The 22050-nt window shown below is 30.9% G+C and overlaps 3 protein-coding genes across 4 annotated transcripts in view; 1 reads left to right on the plus strand and 2 right to left on the minus strand.

Annotated features, from left to right (window-relative positions):
- The window catches only part of fliI (FLII actin remodeling protein), a 70588-nt gene extending 69810 nt beyond the window's left edge, over positions 1-778 (minus strand). For both annotated transcript variants that reach the window (XM_075364433.1, XM_075364431.1), the window contains exon 1: positions 594-778. In XM_075364433.1, coding sequence (XP_075220548.1) covers positions 594-656 — 63 coding nt within the window. In that variant the 5' untranslated portion in view covers positions 657-778. The remainder of the gene's footprint in view (positions 1-593) is intronic.
- A 206-nt stretch (positions 779-984) lies between these two features.
- Rrp40 (exosome complex component Rrp40) lies at positions 985-2940 on the plus strand. The gene has a single exon (XM_075364435.1). The coding sequence runs from the start codon at positions 1076-1078 to the stop codon at positions 1784-1786; it is 711 nt and encodes a 236-aa protein (XP_075220550.1). The 5' UTR covers positions 985-1075; the 3' UTR covers positions 1787-2940.
- A 14745-nt stretch (positions 2941-17685) lies between these two features.
- On the minus strand, positions 17686-18009 carry LOC142322734 (general transcription factor II-I repeat domain-containing protein 2A-like). Its single transcript, XM_075361812.1, has one exon. The coding sequence runs from the start codon at positions 18007-18009 to the stop codon at positions 17686-17688; it is 324 nt and encodes a 107-aa protein (XP_075217927.1).
- Between the last annotated feature and the right edge of the window lie 4041 nt (positions 18010-22050).

Consider the following 22050-nt stretch of genomic DNA (forward strand, 5'->3'; position numbering starts at 1 on the left):
TTCTTTAACAACTTTATGAAATGATCAAGTGTTTCTTATCAAGACTAAGACCCACTCTTGAAGAAATACCATTTACTAAAGTAAAATGGAAATTCAGATTTAGATAAAAGAAGCTGTATTTTTCTTCATTTCTGTAGCAATGCAACTAATTAGTTCTGGTATGAATAGTTAAATTTACAAAATAAATAATTTATTTACTTAAAAGGCCCATATCGCTTCAAAATGGCAGTCACATTCAGGTTAAATTAAATCTGAAATAAGAAAACAACTGATATGGAATATTCCAAACCAGTTAATTTTTATAGATTTTATTACTTCTTTAAAATACGTCAAATTACTCTGGTATTTCTTTTCTTAATGAAAGTACAGTAACAATTTCGGCCAGAAAGGAAGAGTATCATGACAGATCAATGAATAAGTTAAACAAAGAAGTTTTTCAGGTAAAAAGATTTAATACAATATAAAAAGTTAAAATACGTAACAAACTATTAACTTTTTAGTCATTCATATCACCTGAACCAAAGATTTTATTTTATGATGATCTAAAAAAAATATATAAATAAACCAGCCTATCAAATAACCATTGTACTTACACTGAAATCATTTCGGCTAAAATCAACACCTCGTACGAATGGTAATACACCAGTATTTGCCATAGTAATTTTAAAAAGTGATTAATAAAAAGAAATTTAAATTATAAATATCTAAAACTACGTTATTAACCACTACAATAACCTGAAACCACCGCTCGTATTTACATCGTGAACAGATGAGTGGTAATTCGTAATCAGTGCCTTTTTGATTGACAATCTCATAGTGTAAAGTGAATAAATAATTTTTTTTGAATTTATCGGTAAAATATTTAAATCATAAAACAATGCAACATATTTCCTAAAATGTCTTAAATAAATTCAATTTTGAATGAAGATTACACTAATTGGTTTCTGAACTTTATTTTTATTTCATTATTACGCTGGCAGCGGCACGTGTTGCAGATTGGTTCATAACCTTATCGTCTACGTACGAGCAAATCATTTAGTAGATTATTTTATCAAGAAATTGTAAACTTTTTGTGATGGATGTGCATATAAATGGTGTTGTAATTCCTGGTGATAAAGTGACTGATATTGATAAAATTGCAGAATCGTCAAAAGTAATTTTAGGTCCTGGGTTGAGACGTTTTGAAGGTAAAGTGTTGATTACTAAAAGTGGTATTTTAAAACAACGTGGTCATATTACGTTTTGGGTTGACTGTCAACAGAAAAGATATGTACCATCTTGTGGAGAATTCGTCATTGGAATTGTTACTAATAAAGCTGGGGATTATTTTAAGGTTGACATCGGATCGAGTGAAATGGCTGCTTTGAGTTATTTATCATTTGAGGGGGCGACCAAAAAGAATCGTCCAGATATTAATGTTGGAGACGCATTATATACCAAAATTTTAAGTGCAAATAAAGACATGGAACCAGAATTAGTGTGTGTCGATTCTGACTGGAAAAAAGGGTTTGCCGGACTTTTGGATACGAGAGGGTTTATATTTACTTGCAGTTTAAACCTAGTTCATAAAGTTTTGTCTTGCTGTAACGAGTTATTCAATATTTTAGGTAGATTAGTGCGCTTTGAAGTGGCAGTCGGAATGAACGGTAGGATATGGATTAAATCAGAAAATTACAGATACACATTAGCAATTATAAATACAATTTTATCTGTCGAGTTGATGACTAAGGAAGAAATGTTAAAAAGATGTCCATTTATTTTTTTAAATAAACTGGAAATAGTTTAATAAAATTTGTACATTTGCTTTCCCTTTTCAAGGTTTCATATTTATATTAACAAGTTTATAAGTACACTTAAATTTTCTGCATGCATTAAATATTATTAAACAGCCCATGCTATTTTTTACAAAACTACTAAAAGTTTTTTTACGTAATTGAAGAGGATATTAAATTCAAATTGTTTATTTTTACTTTCTATGTTATTATTATGAAACTGTATATTAAATTCAGATTGTATATTTTTTACTGGCCTCTGTGGCACAAGTGGTAGTGTCTTGGCCTTTTATCTGGAGGTACCGGGTTCGAATCCTGGTCCGGCATGGCATTTTCACACACACTACTAATCATTCATCTCATCCTCTGAAGCAATACCTAACAGTGGTCCCAGAGTTAAAAAAAAAATGATTGTGTGTTTGTACTTTTTATATTATTGTTATGTAACTGTATATTTCACAATATTACAGTCTGTTTTGATGTCCATTTTTTATGTATTTTTAAAATATTGTTTGTAAATGCAATAAGTAATGATAAGATGCCATTAATATTGTATACCTAGTAAATGGACAGCCATTTAGTAAATTCAAATACAATTACACATTTAGTAGTACACTTTACATGCATCTTCTAATTTTCTTAATTTTAGTTAGAAAAAACATCAACTGTAAAAATAAGTTTGTGTTACAGTGAGCATTAGTGAACATTAGCACCAGTCTGTGAAGTTGAACCCACGGAGTTGGCCTAGTGGTGAATGTGTCTTCCCAAATCAGCTGATTTGGAAGTTAAGAGTTCCAGCGTTCAAGTCCTAGTAAAGGCAGTTACTTTCATACGGATTTGAATACTAGATTGTGGATACCAGTGTTCTTTGGTGGTTGGGGTTCAATTAACCACACATTTTGGGAATGGTTGAATTGATACTGTACATGACTACACTTCATTTACATTCATACATATCATCCTCTGAAGTTAATACCTGAATGGTAATTCCCAGATGCTAAACAGGAAAAAGAAAGAAAAGTCTGAAGTTGACTGCAAGTGACAGAAACCACTATAAGTTAAAAAATGTATTTTTGTTTGATTTGTAAATAAAGATTAGTAATATTTAATAACTTGCACCACAGTTTGTCTTTGAAAGAATCATTAAAAATTTTTACTAAAGTTCAAATATTCATTTTTTATTTCATAAGATTTTGTTTTTAATGGTTCATGTTTTTGAACTTCTTTTTTCATTTTAATTTAATTTTAATAAGAAGCATTTACTTAGCGGCTACTTTATACTAGCCGCTATATCCATAGTATAATGTCTTCTGATCATATAACTGAGTTTATGTTCTTAATATTATGTATAATTTTAGAACATTCAATTTAAAACATTTATTAGCCTCCCAGCAGTTAATTAGATTAGGTTGGTTTATGTTTGGTTAGATTATGTTGATATCATGCAAAGTTCATTATACAGAATCATTAGTTACCGAACTGAACTGTAATCTAAACCTAAAATCTAATCTTAAGCATGAATTACAGAAATTAAAACTTGAATTACAGTAATAAAACATGATAATGACATACTGTCAACTAATAAACAATGATTTGTTACTAGATGCCTAATGCCATCTATTGGAGTCTTACAAAACAGATGTATTTGAAGCAGACATAGTACTATATCTGCTGGGCATATAATGGAGTTTAACTCTTGATTGACAGCATTTATATGGCCTTATTAGTAACCTAAAAACCCAGTTGATTTAATCTGATAACAAATTTAATTTTTTTATGCTGTTTATAAAATTAAACAGGTACAACATAAATATTATAATTGACTATATATTCAAAGTGTTTCTTAATTGTTTAAGATGAGTATCATTAAAAAAACAATAAGTCTGCTGAAGAAAGTTGTATAATTAGCTCTGGAAAAAAACATTTTACAAGGCCCAACCAGCCCCTGGATCCCCACAGAGCTCACTTCACTCGCCATTCCCATCTAGCCAGAGTGCTCTGTCCCCTGGACCCCTGCAGTGCTCATCACCCTCCTGGTTGTTAGAATAATAATGATAAATACAAATTAAAATATTCAGGCTTTATAGAAATATGATAAAAAAACTAAATTACAAAAGACAGGATTACAGAACACGGCAGGATTATTTTTTTCAGCAGCCATTTTTATTTGCGCAGATTTATTTTTTCCACAAATAACATGCCCTTGCAGAAAACCATTTAATTCCCTTATTTATAAAGATATAATAATAATTTAAAAACCAGATTGTTCAGCATTAAATTGTCTAAAATGATTGTTTAAACTATTTTCTTATAGGTATTAAGGAAGTTTAAAAAAAAATATATATATATACATGAAATGAATTTATAATTAAAATTCAATTTTTGAGGCCAGTATTTTTCATGAAGGAAAAGTTTCACATTGATTATTTTTATAAGCTTTTATTTAACTTGCTTTAGTTATAATCAAATCTTGCAACTGCTATATCTTTTTATCTATCGTATGAAAATCAATGAAATTTGGTACACATATGTAACTTCGATGACAATATAATGCTACAGTGTCAGCATTTTGATATGACCCTCCCCCACCCCCGCAACGCACTACCTCTACGCTAAATTCATGCATATTACTTAAAATTTTTATTTCTCATCAACTATTGTATGAAAATACTTATTCGATAAGATTGTTATAAAAAACTGCGCCACGCTTTTATTTAACTAAATATTTTATTTACTTTTAATTTTAAAACTTAGTAATTATTACTTTTATTTATTGGTTATTTATTAGATATTTATAATCGTATTTGTTAATATATTATATTTTTTGTTTAAAATGATCAATTTGATTTAATTCTTATTTTTTACTTTTTAGAGGGTTTTTCTAATTTGTTTTTATTAATATTAGTTAAATAAAAGCTTTTTAAAAAATAATTTTTTATATGTTATCAAATACATTTTTGTATTTTTTTTTTTATTTTCTGTCAAACTTATCTTATAACATGGCTTTGAACTTAAGTGTCAGCCAGGAGACTTATGTCCTCTTTTCCTAGAGGCCTTCAAAGATGACTGATTGGCTGTTTTAAATAATTTTCAGTGCCTTATATCTAAAAAGGGACTGAGTGAAAAATTTGATAATTTTACAGGAAACACTTATTCCAAACATAAACATGCTGTGTAAATTTGATTACCGAGACTATCCAGTTTAGGAGTTAACAGAGGACCAAATTTGGTTGAAAATGGCCAAGTATTTTCACACTTTAAGAATGTGGCAATAAGTTTATAATGTCAGTATATTAGGTGTTTTTTACTAATAAAACATCAATATCATTCCAGTAGTATATGATACAAGTTTATTGTACAAAAAACCATAAAATTTTTATTTTATTAGAGCATAAAGAATAAAATCCATTAATATGGTTTAACTAAAAGTGAAGGTTGATAAATAAAATTTTAGTCGTACTTAAGTCATAATTTTTTTAAATATTAAAAATTGATGAGATTTCATTGCACAACTTTTCTGATATATTGTATGTTCTTCCTGATATGGTTGTTAATTCTGAGTAATTTTTCTCAAAACATTCTTTACAGGATCCTAAACAATGTTGTTTTTTGATAACTGAAAAGATGATTTGGGACCTGATGGAGAAAAAAATGAATCAGACATTGGTTTGGTTCATTTTTCTCACAACGATGAAAAACGTTTTCAAAAATGAACGTTTTCTTCATTTTTCTCCTTCACTCTTCCAATCCATCATTTAACATCATAGATACAAGCAATGTTATCTTGGATTCCTAAAGAGTTTGTGTTAGTAAACAGAAAAGATGTTTGATGGTCTTCAAATTTCTCTATCTTGATGTGGGATAACGACGTATTTGGCTATCACTTAAAGGAATTAACTGATTGTAATTTCTTGTACCTTTTACTTGTAAGTAACATTCAAACCTCTATTTAAGTTTGTCCTCTGTGGTCTGCATTTCTTCTGATAGGAAAAATTTTATACCTGTAATTTTGTTATTGCAAAATTTAAATTTAATTATTGTAATTAAAATTTGGTCCTTATATGGCCTTTGTAGGCTTGCCCTTGTTACCTCTCGCTTAGTTGTGCCTCCATTTCCATCACAAGAGTTCTTACCATGAGAAGAAACAAAGAAGTTCCACTTGGCCGATATTCCAAAATCGTTTGTATTTTGGCATAGATTGATGTAGTTGTTCTTTATGTTTATATTGGCTACTGGCACCTTTGATAAAATATATCAATTTCATTACATCAAATAGCACACTTTTAATATAATTTATTAGATTTTGTTGGTAAGTGTGTACAGCAGTAGTATCATGAGAAAGACTAACACTTATTGTACATAAGTTCATACAACAAACTGCCTTCTTTTTTGAAGTAAAACACAAATTGATGCAGAGAAGCCTGTGAGTTGGTCCAATGAAAGCCTTGAATTTCATCTTGAATGGTGAAGGTGTAATTTTCATTAAAGCTGATAATGAGACATTCACTGTCATCAAGATTTTCTTTGAGTTCCCTGAAATAATTGGATTGAACTTTAGAAATAAAGTAATGTGACTTTAAAGTCATGAGTTTTTCTGCCACTGGAATCATAAACTTATCACTTGGTTGGATTTGTGTAAAGAGTTCAGCCCTATCAGTTTGCACCCATGGTTTGAATGAAATTTCATCCGGAAAATTGTAAATTTATTGAAATAAAGTCACCTGTGCAGTTTCTGGCCCAGGACACTCTTCAAGTCATTCAACATACTCTTCTTTTTCACAGTCTCATACAAGGAATTCGATCATATCCCTGTAACTTCCATTAAGCTTCACATACTCTATCATTAATTTAGCATTTTGATGATATTTTCAGACTGTGTGTACCAGATGAACCTGGCAGAACACACCATTTTGGCTGCAAAGAACAAAACATTGACCACCCTATTTTATGATCAAGGTATTTTAGCTTATACAGACTGAAGAGCTCAAATAGGGAGATCAATATTAATCACTTTTGTGTAAGTACTTTAATGTTGTTTATGTGTGTTGAAATATATTCTTTCTTCCCTGGACACAATTGACTTTTCATCTTTTTCTTGACCATGAATTTGGCAAAAGGCCAAATTTTGATTTTATCATCTTCACTAGCCAATTTACATTTTCTTTGAGTTTTACAATCAGACTTTTAATACTCATTTACCTGTGTGCTACAACTAGGCTGATTTTATCTCCAAAGTCCTTGCCAAATGAGGTTTCCAATTTTCTTTTTACAGCAGACACGATTTCTTTTTTTTTTCTGTAGTGTGGAATGTCTTTGTTTTTTATTTAATTTCATTATTTTACAAATAGGAGTTCTAATGCTAAAAAAATGTTAATTATAGTTGTGAATTCATAAAGGTATTATTACTAACCCTTGGTAAAAATATTACAATAATAAAAAATGTTCAGCAACCAAAATTATTTTTATTGTACGATTTAAAATGGATTGGTCCCTTTGCAATCTGTTCAACAAGTGAACAATAAGCACCCTACCCCCAGTGGCCCAATGAGATAAGAATGATATATAAATGAAGTGTAGTCTTGTATTAAAATTTATTTGCTTAGAAAGATGCCCAAGAAGTACAATATGCAAACCATGTTTAACTGGTTTTTTGTGAGTTTTTAAGGGATCACAACACTTCTTCCAAATATGTGATTGAATTTTTCTAAATAATTAAATTTCTGATAATGACAAATATTTTTAATTTTAACATAAATTCTTAATTTTAATAGGTTTTGCTCTTCTGGCAATTCATTTATGATAATTACCTTTTCAGGGACTGGCTTATAATCTTATTTATGACATTGTTCATTTATCACTTCACCCGCATAACAAACATTTGTAATAAATGATTAACTGCTCTACATAAATATATCCTAAAGGCCAAAACAAAATAACTACAGTAAATAATTTTAAAAGAAAGAAACCATTTTAAATGAAATCAAAGCACATGTCACTCCACCAACTCAACTGCTCAATTGAAATGATCCCGCTTGTACCACAGGTTTTGTGTGGTTGGATCGGGTAGGGGGAAGGTTCATGTCTCAACAAGCTCAAGCATGATTATCTTTTGCTACAAGTCAATATGCTTTATTCCAAGCTATAATGAAAATAGTTTTTTTCCTACAATGACTATTTGTACTTTCTTTAACTATGTGTTTCTGGCCCAGGACACTCTTCAAGTCATTCAACATACTCTTCTTTTTCACAGTCTCATACAAGGAATTCGATCATATCCCTGTAACTTCCATTAAGCTTCACATACTCTATCATTAATTTAGCATTTTGATGATATTTTCAGACTGTGTGTACCAGATGAACCTGGCAGAACACACCATTTTGGCTGCAAAGAACAAAACATTGACCACCCTATTTTATGATCAAGGTATTTTAGCTTATACAGACTGAAGAGCTCAAATAGGGAGATCAATATTAATCACTTTTGTGTAAGTACTTTAATGTTGTTTATGTGTGTTGAAATATATTCTTTCTTCCCTGGACACAATTGACTTTTCATCTTTTTCTTGACCATGAATTTGGCAAAAGGCCAAATTTTGATTTTATCATCTTCACTAGCCAATTTACATTTTCTTTGAGTTTTACAATCAGACTTTTAATACTCATTTACCTGTGTGCTACAACTAGGCTGATTTTATCTCCAAAGTCCTTGCCAAATGAGGTTTCCAATTTTCTTTTTACAGCAGACACGATTTCTTTTTTTTTTCTGTAGTGTGGAATGTCTTTGTTTTTTATTTAATTTCATTATTTTACAAATAGGAGTTCTAATGCTAAAAAAATGTTAATTATAGTTGTGAATTCATAAAGGTATTATTACTAACCCTTGGTAAAAATATTACAATAATAAAAAATGTTCAGCAACCAAAATTATTTTTATTGTACGATTTAAAATGGATTGGTCCCTTTGCAATCTGTTCAACAAGTGAACAATAAGCACCCTACCCCCAGTGGCCCAATGAGATAAGAATGATATATAAATGAAGTGTAGTCTTGTATTAAAATTTATTTGCTTAGAAAGATGCCCAAGAAGTACAATATGCAAACCATGTTTAACTGGTTTTTTGTGAGTTTTTAAGGGATCACAACACTTCTTCCAAATATGTGATTGAATTTTTCTAAATAATTAAATTTCTGATAATGACAAATATTTTTAATTTTAACATAAATTCTTAATTTTAATAGGTTTTGCTCTTCTGGCAATTCATTTATGATAATTACCTTTTCAGGGACTGGCTTATAATCTTATTTATGACATTGTTCATTTATCACTTCACCCGCATAACAAACATTTGTAATAAATGATTAACTGCTCTACATAAATATATCCTAAAGGCCAAAACAAAATAACTACAGTAAATAATTTTAAAAGAAAGAAACCATTTTAAATGAAATCAAAGCACATGTCACTCCACCAACTCAACTGCTCAATTGAAATGATCCCGCTTGTACCACAGGTTTTGTGTGGTTGGATCGGGTAGGGGGAAGGTTCATGTCTCAACAAGCTCAAGCATGATTATCTTTTGCTACAAGTCAATATGCTTTATTCCAAGCTATAATGAAAATAGTTTTTTTCCTACAATGACTATTTGTACTTTCTTTAACTATGTGGGCTTGAGTTGTAATGCATAAGCCAACACATTATAAAAATTAAGTACTGGTAATTAAATTAGAATATTTTATCATAAATATTTTTGGCCTTAAACAATCAGAACACGGTGTTTTATACTTATGTACTTATTAGTCATTTAGAATTATTATTAAATCATGTTTAACCTTATCTAACCATAGATATTGAGGTTCTGGTAGGTAAAGAAATAAATTACCATTATCAGCTGCCTAAAAACTCAGCACATTTTTGACCAAATTTGGTGCTCTGTAAATCCTAAACTAGGTAAATCTTGATGATCAAATTTATACAGCATGTTGTTCATGTTTGGAAGAAATGTTTTCTTGTAAAATTTTTCACTCAGTCCCTTTTTAGATATAAGGACTGAAAATGGTTGAAAACAGCCAACCGGCCATCTTTGAAGGCCTCTAGAAAAAAAAGTATATAAGTCTTCTGGCTGAAACTTAAGTTCCAAGCCATGTTATAAGATAATGTTGAAGAAAAAAATAATCAGTGTGAGATAATTTTCCTTCACGAAAAATACAGGCCTTGAAAATTGAATTTTAATTATAAATTTTTATATATATATATATACACACACACACACACTATATTTTTACACTTTTACCAACTTCTGTAATACTTATAAGAATATAGCTTAAACAATCATTTTAGAAAATTTCATGCTTAACATTCTGATTTTTAAATTATCACGATATCTTTACAAATGAAGGAGGTACATGTTTTTCCGCAAAACATGTTATTTGTGAAAAATAAGGAATCTGCACAACTAAAAATAGCTACCAAAAAAAATTTTAATTACTGTTTTGCATTCATAAAGGTAAAAATATTACAACAATAAAAAATGTTTAGCAACCAAAATTATTTTAATTGTATGATTTTAAATGGATTGACCCCATTGCAATCTGTTCAAAAAATGAACAATAAGCAACATCTCCCCATTGGCCCAATGAGATAAGAATGATATGTAAATGAAGCGTAGTCTTGTATGGACTCAGGCCAGCCATTCTTGAGTCCTGAGGTTAATTGAATCCCAACCACAAAAGTACACTGGTATCCTGTATTGTATTCAAATCTGTATGAAAGCAACTAACGTTTACTAGGATTTGAACTTCAAACTCTGTGACTTTGAAAATCAGCTGTTAAACAGTTGATTTGTGATGACATGTAAACCACTTGACCAGCTGGATTGGTTCACAGACCTTTGTTGAGGAAGACTTCACAACTTACTTCTGTTGACATGATGACAGAGATATGTGAAGTAAAAAGATGAATTTTTTTTCTTTAATTAATAATTTCGCCCTCAATTGGGCTAGTGTCTTAATCAATGGCTTAATATACCTTCCCTGGGATAACACGAATCTATCCTGCAAATTTGAAAGTAATCGATCTGTTTGTTCTCGCATGATGCAAGAACAAACCAACGAACTTGCAGTTTAATACATAAGTTGTATGTAAATATACTCAGTCATACTCTAGACTATGTAACCTGTTTCAGTGCCCATTTTTTTAAAGATCTTCCATCTGGTCTGTATTTCAGAATTTTAGGTAACAGGCTTTCTTCTGGCATTCTGTCAGTATAGGTACACCAGTTGGATTTACACCACTTACTGGTCTCTTAACAGAACAGGTATCCTTAACTCATTTCTCTTATTATCCAACCTAGTGTATCCAGCTGCTGCTGTTAGAACCTTGTTTCTGCTAACTGTATTAAAGAAATCCCTCTTTTCATTGTGACCCAGATCTCACTATTACATAACTATACAGGTTTGGAAAGTATTTTGTAGAATATGATCCTTCTTTTGTATTTAAAATTCTATGGACAGTTCCACATATTGCTCTAAGCTTGTTTAAAATATTTTTTTTTCTTTTAAATAAGGACGTGAATATCCAAGGTAATTAAAATGTGAAACTTCTTCTACTCTAATATAATGTAATTTATAACAGTCTTTGTCTTAATCAGATCCTTATAAAGTCCATTATTGTCTATGATTTGAAAGCTGATATGTTCATCTTAAATTTACAAAGAAAAAACTTTTCTTTGAAAAAGTATTAAAGAAGAAAGTGTTGGAGATGTGCTAGAACCCTGCTTAACACCTTTATTGGTAAAGATACCTGCTGTCACATCTCAGATCAGCTGATTTTGAAGTTGAGAATTCTAAGGTTCATATCCTACTAAAGGCAATTACTTTTATACGGATCTGAATACTATATCGTGGATACTGATGTTCTTTGGTGGTTGGGTTTCAATTAACCACATATCTCAGGAATGGTTGACCTGAGACTATACAAGACCACTTCATTTAGATTCATACATATCATCCTCTGAAGTAATACCTTATAGTAGTTTTGGAGGATAAATAGAAAAAAAAGAGGAAGGTACCTGGTACTTTGGTAGGTACTTACCAACCAACCAAAAACTATGGAGCCATCATACATTCTCTTCATAATTAATATTAAGTGGCAAGGAATCCCTTTTTGAGATTTTTTTTTTTCAATTACTGGTTGGACCAAAATATAAATATATATATATATATACACACACACACACACAGAGTGGGTGGGAATTAACTCTATTGAAAATTGTTTATAACATTTTTAATACTAAACTAATTTTGATGTAACAAAAAACATTTTGTTCCTTTCAGTAGTAGAATTGTTAGGCATTACTAAAATTCCACATTAGCACCACCAGTTTCCGTAAATGGATGAGGATGTTTGTGACAGACTTTTGCAGATAATCCAACGGTACATTTCCAACAACTTGGAAAATTCACTCCTCCAATTCATCAAGAGTTTTTGATTTGTGTGATAAATTTCCTCTTTCACCCACCCTTAGAGGAATCAGTCACAGGGCATAAGCTCAGGACTTCTTGCAGGTTATTCAAGGGGACCACAACGTCCCAACCAGCATCCTGGAAAATTGGTGTCAAGCCACATAGTGACAGGACTTGCGAAACGAAGTGGAGCCCCATCTTACATAAAGATTAAGTCGTAATTGTCCTATGTGAATACAATACCGTGAACATAATCTTCAAGCATATCAAGGTACCATTCTGCATTCATTGTGTCCCAAATGAGGTATGGCCCAAAACTTTCATGGATGTCATGCTGCATCATACTGTGACCTTTGGACGATGTTGGCTTTTTCAAACAACCACCCTCGGATCCTCTGTCCCAATAATAACAGTTGTACCTGTTAACAAACACCCTAACATGAAACGTAGCTTCATCTGACCACAGGATATTAACGAAAATATCAGACCAGTCTTCATACCAAGCAAGCATATTTCAACCATTGTTCAGTCTTTTGGCGATAATTCCACTGCCCAACAATCAGAATATTTTGGGCTCAAAAATAGCTTATTCTTATGTATTTCCAACTGCTGAATTCAAAAATCACCATAAAAATGACCGATTAGCTCCTGCTCTGGAGATATAATGACAATTTTTTACCCGATCTACATTTTTAGTTTGAGGGTAATTTTGTTTTTCGAGTTGTCACCTGTTAAGTGACAACAGAACATTCTTCAGCTAATTGTAGGCTATAAATACTATTACTGTTGCTGTGACTGTTAGTATCATATTGTTTATGTTGTAATTAGTGTAGAATTTTGAGTGCTTTTGAAGTGAAAAATTTTTTAAATCAAAATACCATGAAAATTTGTAAATTCAGTGAATAATCTTTGTTACATTTGTGGTGAAATAACATTTTTATCACAGAAACGCAATCCAGCACCTCTTGTGAAGACTGCCTATCAGCATTATTTTGGTATGAAGGTAGTGGACCAGGTTAAGTAATGGGCTCCACATATGTTGCAACTCTTGTTCTGTTATACTAAGAGAATGGCTGAAAAATAAAAAATGATCTATGGCTTTTATTGTGCCTATGGTTTGATGGGAGCCTACAAACCATACAGATAACTGCTATCTCTGCTAGACTCCACCTATAAAGGCAGGATTACCAATGAAGAAAAGTGGGACAGTTCAATACCCTAATCTTCCACCTGCTATTCAACCTATTCCACTTTCAGATAGTTTACCAGTTCCTACTCTCTCCCAAATTATGAGCTTGAAATAGAAAATGAAGACAGTGTGGAAAAAGAACCCAACAAGTCTTCCACATCCCATGACTCTGATTTTGACGAAAAAGATGATAAACCGCACAGACTGAGTCAAGCGGAATCGAGTGATCTCATTCATGACCTTGATTTGTCAAAGGAGAAGGGAGAACTTCTAGGGTCAAGACTACAGCAATGGAATCTTCTTCAACGTGATGTCAGGGTTTCACTGTACAGACATCGTCATAGGGATCTGCTTTCTTTATTTGAGAAGTAAAACAATCTTGTTGTTTGCTACAGCATTAATGGCTTGATGAAATGTTTTTTTTATTTTGATCATGATCCAACTGATTGGAGGGTATCATAGACTCCTCCAAGCTTAGCTGTATTACTTCACTACAGCAATTGTCTTTCTTCTCTTACTATTGGTCACACAGTTCACATGAAAGAGACATGCAAACATGGCAATCCTTCTAGAGTCAATCAAATATGCTGTGAAAAATCTATGGGGATCTAAAAGTCATCGCTGTACTCTTAGGAATGCAACTGGGGTACACTAAATACTGCTGCTTTTTATGTTTGTGGGACAGTAGGGAAAGGAAATCACATTATATTCAAGCAGACTGGCCTGCAAGAAATCTTTTTTTCTCTAGCAAAAAAAATGTCGTTTCTGAGCCTCTGGTGGACCCAAAAGATGTTCTTCCACCCTGTCAAATAAAAGTGGGTTTGATGAAAAATTTTGTCAAACGTATGAACCGAGAAGGACAGGCCTTTAAGTACTTAAGAGACAAATTTCCTACATTAAGTGATGCAAAAGTTAAGGAAGGTGTTTTTGTTGGGCCACAAATCCCACAACTTGTAAAGGATCCTGCGTTTGACCAAATTTTGGGGAGGAAAGAAAAGGAAGCTTGGGAAGCCTTAAAGGGAGTCATTCATGGATTTTTCGGCAACAAAAGTAATGAAAACTACAGTCAGATTATAGTAGGATTACTTGCTCTTTAATGAATTTATAATTATGTACATTATCAAGTGCTTTAATAAACTTATTTTTATTTAAATCGATGCCAAAATGTTCAGGGTTGTTATAACTGTATAACTGAGCATGTTTTGTAGGTAAGTATCCTCACATTGCAAATTTCATTCAAGAAAAATGTTGAATTTGTGAATTTCCTACAACAATGAATATTGTTGTGTTGATATTTTTTTAGTAATTTTGCAGGTGGATTATCATTAGCATGTAAGGGTTAACTGAGACAGAACTGTGATTGTCAACATTCCATTCTATTTCCAACTGAACTTTGGAGTTTATGATTATTGCTATTTCCTTTCAAAATTTTCTGTTTTCATTTTCCTATTGTGTCTTGTTTTCATCTTCTGTTGATACCTCTAACACTGTTTAGATTAAAATAGTGAGTTGAAATTAACAGTTCAGATTAAAATGTTCTTCAAATGGAATGTTTGGCAATTAAATTTTTTTTCTGTTTCTATTCACTCTTCATTTTTCACCACATTTGTACACTTAATTTTCTCCTCTATACTCACATTTCAAATGCCTTCAGCATTTCTTTGCTTCATTTTCTTAGGCCCTTCTTTCACATTCATATAGAATCTGAGATATACATAGCACTGGGTTTCATTCTTTGAGAGAAATGATGTCCACTACATAACCAACCCTAGTGGAGTGGTGCGCTTAAATGGACTTACCATGTTATTATCCTACAGTATATTCAGCTTGGAGAAAAACACAAAGAGAAATAACTTCACTAAAGTGTTTTCTTAGTAAACTTATTAAGGGTTGCTTGAGATTGGCTTTGTCATTTTTGGAAGTAATCTGGTTTACATCATCTTGACTACAGCCATTATGATTATACTTAACATACAATATGGATTCTCAAAAAAGAAATGATATATTGGCTAGTTAAGGAAAAAAATACGTACCCGTAATAAACAAAGACTAATAATAACAACTGAAAATCAGTCAACTACGTATATCACTGCTGGAAAAATTACTTTCAGACACACTGTGAAAAAATACACTTGACATGACACTTCTTCAAGTCATATAAAATTGTTATTTTTTTGCTTCCTTCTGCATTTTGGTTCCTTTTTACTTAGTTATCTTCTATTTAATGTGTTTCTGTAAAGTTCTACTTATTGTCTATAGCTTTCTTGTTTATTTATTGTTTGTGACTAATATTTACATTAGTAATATTTCTTTTTAATATTTACATTAGTTCATTACTTTTGTTTTCTTAATATTTTTTTCATACTGTATATATTGTAATGCTGCTAATTTTGAAATATGCTGTCCTTAATCTTTTAGAGTTTTTTCCTTTCTTCAATGTTCATTTTTTCTCCTTTTTTAGAGCATTTTTAATTATAAATTCATTGTACTTATTAGGTTGGGAATAGGCAGCATCTTCGCCTTATTCCTATTCCTAGTTCAAACCACTTATTTTGTGTACCTCCTATTTCATAACTGTTTTCTAATTCAGATACTCCCCAAGACATTATTTAATTAATCTTTCATATTTCTAATCTCTCCTTTAGCTTTTTAATATTTACATTAGTTTATCCCATTTGAGACAATTAATAATTTTACCATATCTATAAAACATATATTTATCTCTACCTGTTTACGTACATCTCTCGCCAAAAATTCTTATTAATCCAAACACATCCCTTGTGCCTCTTCCTTTCCTGAATCTATATTGCTCTGAATCCATTTACTACACATTGTACTTGTGCACTACTCACAATTTGCAAAAGAATCTTTGTTGGATGCAAAATTCAACTAATTGTTCTGTGACTGACAGATTATTGCTTTTTTATGATTAGTATGATAGTTTTTATTTTTTCCAGAAAATCCTCAGTCATTATCCAGTATTATAGGTCATATTACACAATTTTTCCATGTTCCATAACCCTTCTTCATTAAGACATTTAATCGCTTCTAATGGGAGTTCATCTGTTCCCACAGCTTTTTCATTGTCATATCCTTTATTGCAGGTGTATCAAACTCATTTCTGCCATGAGCCATTTAGTGTGATGGTATGATTTTTGTAGACCATAAAAATGTTCTTATATGGTATATATTGATTCAGGATTCAATAACATAAGTAGGATAATTAAAACTCGTATGTAATTAACATTTAAATGTACGGAATACAAGTAATTAGAATTTATATAATAATATTTGTATAATTGTTATATTATATATTTATTTAAAAATTAAATATCTTATGTATTTATGAAAATTATTGTTTTCCCAGAAACCTACCAGTGTTTCCTCTCCTCCTATTAGTTTTCAATATTAGGATTAAAAGACTGGGATTGTACAATTTTTAGTATCTCAGAAAGATATTTATCTGTTAGTCTCTATGTATACCACCGCTTTGTTTTCACTTCATACACGAAAATAATTGACCTGCATAAGTATGTACTCCCAAAGTAATTCATAATTTGTGCATTGAACTTTTTAATCTCCAGGTATTTTTCACCTAAGTAAGAATAAATCTTTGGAATTCCTACATCTTGAAATCATACCATGTGGGACAATTTAAAATAAAAAGTGACTCGAATTCATTGTAAAAGAATAACATACTGAATCATTTTGGAAATCAAATTCCACTTGAATCAAACTGGAAGCTTTTCCAATTTCAAATGAAAAAGGTACAACAAAAAGAAAAAACATCTTGTAACTTTAAAATCATTAAAACGCTTATCAAATTTGCTTTTAATTTTCTCAATTTTGTCACAATATGTGAGAAAGAGTAATTTTAATTTTGTGTTATTAACTGCTCACACATAGGAAAATGGATCAAAATACTTTTTATTAAGTAATTTTTAAACGTTAATTTATGTACAAAACTTGCTATTGTGTCAAAACATATTTGTTGTTAACTTATTTTTGTCGTACAATGTAATGTTAAGATTATTGAGATGGCTTGTAATATCCTTTAAAAATGCCAGATTCTTAATCCACAAAGGATTTTATAACAGATACAGTTTTATTTCAAGAAAAAAATTTATTTCCTCCAAAAGCAAAATCTCTTTAAAGCTTTCTGCCATGATAACTATAGAATTTCTGTATTATAAGGAAGATAGTCAAATTCATATTTTAAATCTTAAGAAAAGAAGTAAATTGCTGATGGTTGAAGGTTCTTGCTCAAATAAAGTTGATTGTTTTTGTTATGATTTTCCATACATCGTCCATTTTTAATATTTTTAAACACAAAACTTGTTGATGAATAAGGCAGTGGAAAGCCATGTGTTGGTTATCTAGGTACTCAGCTTGTAATTTTCTTATCAATTTTGAAGCAAATCCTTTATTTTCACCAGTCATAGATTTAGCACTCTCGGTTGTTACAGACCGAAGTTTGTCAAGTGAAAGCTTACACTTTTCCAAAATGCTCCACACAGCATCAAAAATATCACCAGTCATAGTTCCAAAAAGAGAGATAACTTCCAACAATTCTTCAGTGATCCTCATGTTATTGTCACAACCATGAAAAAATACAACTTGAGCAATATCTTGTATTCTGTAATTTCATCAACTGTAATTGAAAAGAATAGGACTTCTGTAGATATATCCTGTAGTTGTGAACTGATGTTATCTGGCATTTCACTAATCCTTTTTGCCAATGTATTTCTTGAAAATGAAATAAAACAAAATAATTGCAATTTTTCTTGACCAATGATTTCAGCTGCTTTTAGCATACATTCTTTGTTATATTATATTACATTATTATATTATATTACATTACATTATTATATTATATTGAATGTTTTGCTGACAAATAGTTTACTTCATAACTTGCTCTTATTATTGATTCATTAGTTTTCATGAATTTTATAAATACTTGTTGCTGACTGTGATTTCTTCATGGTTTTTAATTTTTCTTCTCTTATTTTTGAAATATTGTTCCTTGTGATTTAGTGTTATAATACCACTTAATGTTGTGTTCTTAACAACACTAATAGTTTTTTTTTTTTTTTACAAATTAAGCACATAATTTTCCTATTCACTTCTATAAAAGTAGTTCAGCTCCTACTTTTCTTGGAAATTTTTTCTCTCATCAGTTTTTCTTTTCTTGACTGGGGTTGAAAAGACAGTTTTTATATAAATTCTGTGACTGAAATTAAAATTTAAAAAACCATTATGTATTTGTTAAAATATAGATCACAAACACAACATAACTGATTACAAGAAAGAAACTAGTATAAAATAAGTATTTTTTCAATAAAATTATAAGAAAGGCTGCATTTCCAACTTAGTCACCAATGCATCAGTACTACATGATATAGCAGCATCACGACTTGCACATAAAAAGCATGAATCACTGTAAAATAACAATGGCATTACAGAAAATTTACCACTGCAATGCTACTTGCTATTTCCCCCAGTAAAGTATTGTTTACTTAACATTTTATTACTGAGCATCACGGGCCACAAAAATTACACAGCAGGCAGCCAGTTTGACACCAATGCTTTATTTTTTATGTAAAACAAGATTTAAAATTGTTGCTCCTGTTTCATATTTCATCCTCGTTCATTTGATCCTGATCTACAGTGCAATAATTTGGCTTTCTGTTGAACAATATAATTTCTTTATGCTTATCCTTTTCTCATTGTATCACACTTTAGCATCTCTATTGGGATTTTTTTTAGTCCCTGCACTTTTTTAGTTCTTGACTCTTTTTGGAACTAAAAAAATATAATGTATCCCATATTATTGCTTTTGCTTCTGTGTACGTTAGTTCATATTGTATATTTTTCTCTAAATATTCTGCATTTCACATTATTTTAATCACTTTGGTAACTCATGCATTGCTTTTTTATTCTTCATTTCTTAATGAGGCCAATTGTCTCTTTTGGTTTTATGCCTACTTCATCTAAAACTTATATTTTCCATTATTTGTTTATCTTTTTTTTTTTTTTTTACTTAAGCTAATTTCATTACTTCCTCTTTTTACATTGTAATTTTATTATTTATTTAGTCATTTTATTTCATTTATTTATTTTCTTGGCTTTTTTAACTGTTAAGTACTACTTTTACATATGTTTCCAGTAGTGCATTATTAAGAATGTATCTCCTGGCAATCTATTTACCTATTATTGCATTTCTGTACCTTTCTTCCATATGTTGACAGTTTGTTATACATTTCATCTCCTGAGGGTATCTGTAGATTTATATGGTTTTGAAAATGTTTGGTGGGTCACATTCCCACTTAAAAATGTTTTGTCTATTTCTGCTATAAATAAAGAAGGCCTATGCTAAATTCACGTGGGCTAATGTTTAACTGTACTTGCTATCCTTTATGTGAATGAGATGAATTTTATAGCATGTGAAAAGTGCCAACCAATCAGTCTGTAATCTAGAAGCTTACAGTTGAAAGATGTACCACCTCACCTTGGAGGTCAGCATATTACATTTGTTAGAAGCCATCTTTGCCCAATAACCTCTTCAACTCAATAAGAAATTTTTATACATAATCTGGGTAGGAAGCCATCACAGGTCAGTTAAATTGGCATTATAACCCTAACAAATGATTACATCCTTAGAATGGATATAGATATATGTCTGGTAACTACAGAAACAGCTTTTTTTTCTGTTTTAGCCTCTGAAACCACTGTAAGGTATTACTTCAGAGGATGAATGAAGATGGTATGTATGAATGATGTGTATTCTTGTAGTCTCAGGTCAACCATTCCTGAGATGTGTGGTTATTGAACCCCAACCATCAAACACTGGTATCCATGATCTACTATTCAAATCCATGTAAAAGTCCAAACCTTTACTAGGATTTGAACCTTAGAACTCTTGACTTTGAAATCAGCTGATTTGCAATGATGAGTTGACCACTATACCAACTAGTTGGTACAGAAACATAAATGACTTATGCTCAATCATAGCTACCCTACCCATTTTTTTTCTTTAAGAAATTAGTTCTGTAGTGTGTAAAGGAATAACATAACTGGAATTAGAAACCGTAACTTTTAGGATAAAGGGCATTGCCATTCTACAGAAAGGCAGAAGATGTGCATACGAGTATGTTCCTTGCAAGTTTTAAATATCCTTTTCCTATTTATATAACACTTATTGGCATCTTTAGTGGCAATATCTTTTGTGTCATTACTCCTCCCCATTGTTCATGTTATTGTATTTACTTTAACTTCACCTATGCTTTCTACCTCACTATTTCCTCGACAAGTATATGCAGTTGGGTAATGATGAATGCAATAGATATACAGTACTGTACAAGAAAATTTCATATTACTAAATTTGACAATATGTTGAATAAATTCAACACAAAATAAATCCACTATTTGGCTGGTACAATGATGAAGAGAGCTACACATGGAATAACTGCTTTCAAAAAAAAATCTTCTCAAAGCACAATTTTACTTCTTTGTAAAGTGAGTCATTTTTTATCAGTTGCATTTTTTCATTCCAGTCAATTTGTTTTGACCCACCGGGTTGGTCTAGTGGTTAACGCGTCTTCCCAAATCAGCTGATTTGGAAAGTCGAGAGTTACAGCGTTCAAGTCCTAGTAAAGCCAGTTATTTTTACATGGATTTGAATACTAGATCGTGGATAATGGTGTTCTTTGGTGGTTGGGTTTCAATTAACCACACATCTCAGGAATGGTCGAACTGAGAATGTACAAGACTACACTTCATTTACACTCATACATATCATCCTCTGAAATATTATCTAAACGGTAGTTACCGGAGGCTAAACAGGAAAAGAAAGAAGTCAATTTGTTTTATGCTTACGGTTGAACAAAACTATTAATGAATGAAAAGACTGTCTGGACATAGATTAGTACCCTTCAAGCATTTGCTGAAACGATTTTATTAATTTAAAGAATGTAAAATTTTGCTTATGTTTGCTAATTTTACTTGGAAACTTTGTTTTAAATTTGCAATTAAAATGTGCTGTATGGTCAAAAAATATTAGTTACTGGAGAATGTTATTAAGAACAGGGTTCATTGCGTATTAATTTTTTACTCTTTAGCCCATTTAATTATATAAAGTTTTGGATGAAAATTGTAATTCTCCGTGGAATTGGCTTGATACTTTATGTCATTAAGTAGTAGAATAATATTTCAATTACATTTTTGTAAATTCGGTTAAAAATAGCCAAGAAACTTTGTTGCGCGTGAAGTTTTTTACAGTTTACGTTAACATAATACTCGTAAGTTTAACTACCCAAAAACTGAGCGGATTAGCCTCTTAACAAAAGGCTACACTTCACTGTAAATGTGTTTTTGAATTAGTTCTATTTTAGAAACGCGAGGTTTTAGGTTCGTTTCGGGTTAGTAAAGGCGAGGTGTTCTGTTTATCAAGTAATTGTGGCGTTAAAACGGCTATGTCAACTGCAAAAAACACCAGTATTGTCGTTATAATCAATGCTCTAGTAATTAATTACCAACACGAAAACTCTTTCAAGCCGTGATTACATTTAATATCTTATTCTCTAAATTTACCTGAAGGTTTATTCATTAGGTAATGGCTAAAAACACTTT

The sequence above is a fragment of the Lycorma delicatula genome, chromosome 4 (genome assembly GCF_047948215.1).
Source record: "Lycorma delicatula isolate Av1 chromosome 4, ASM4794821v1, whole genome shotgun sequence".
Classification (NCBI taxonomy): domain Eukaryota; kingdom Metazoa; phylum Arthropoda; class Insecta; order Hemiptera; family Fulgoridae; genus Lycorma; species Lycorma delicatula.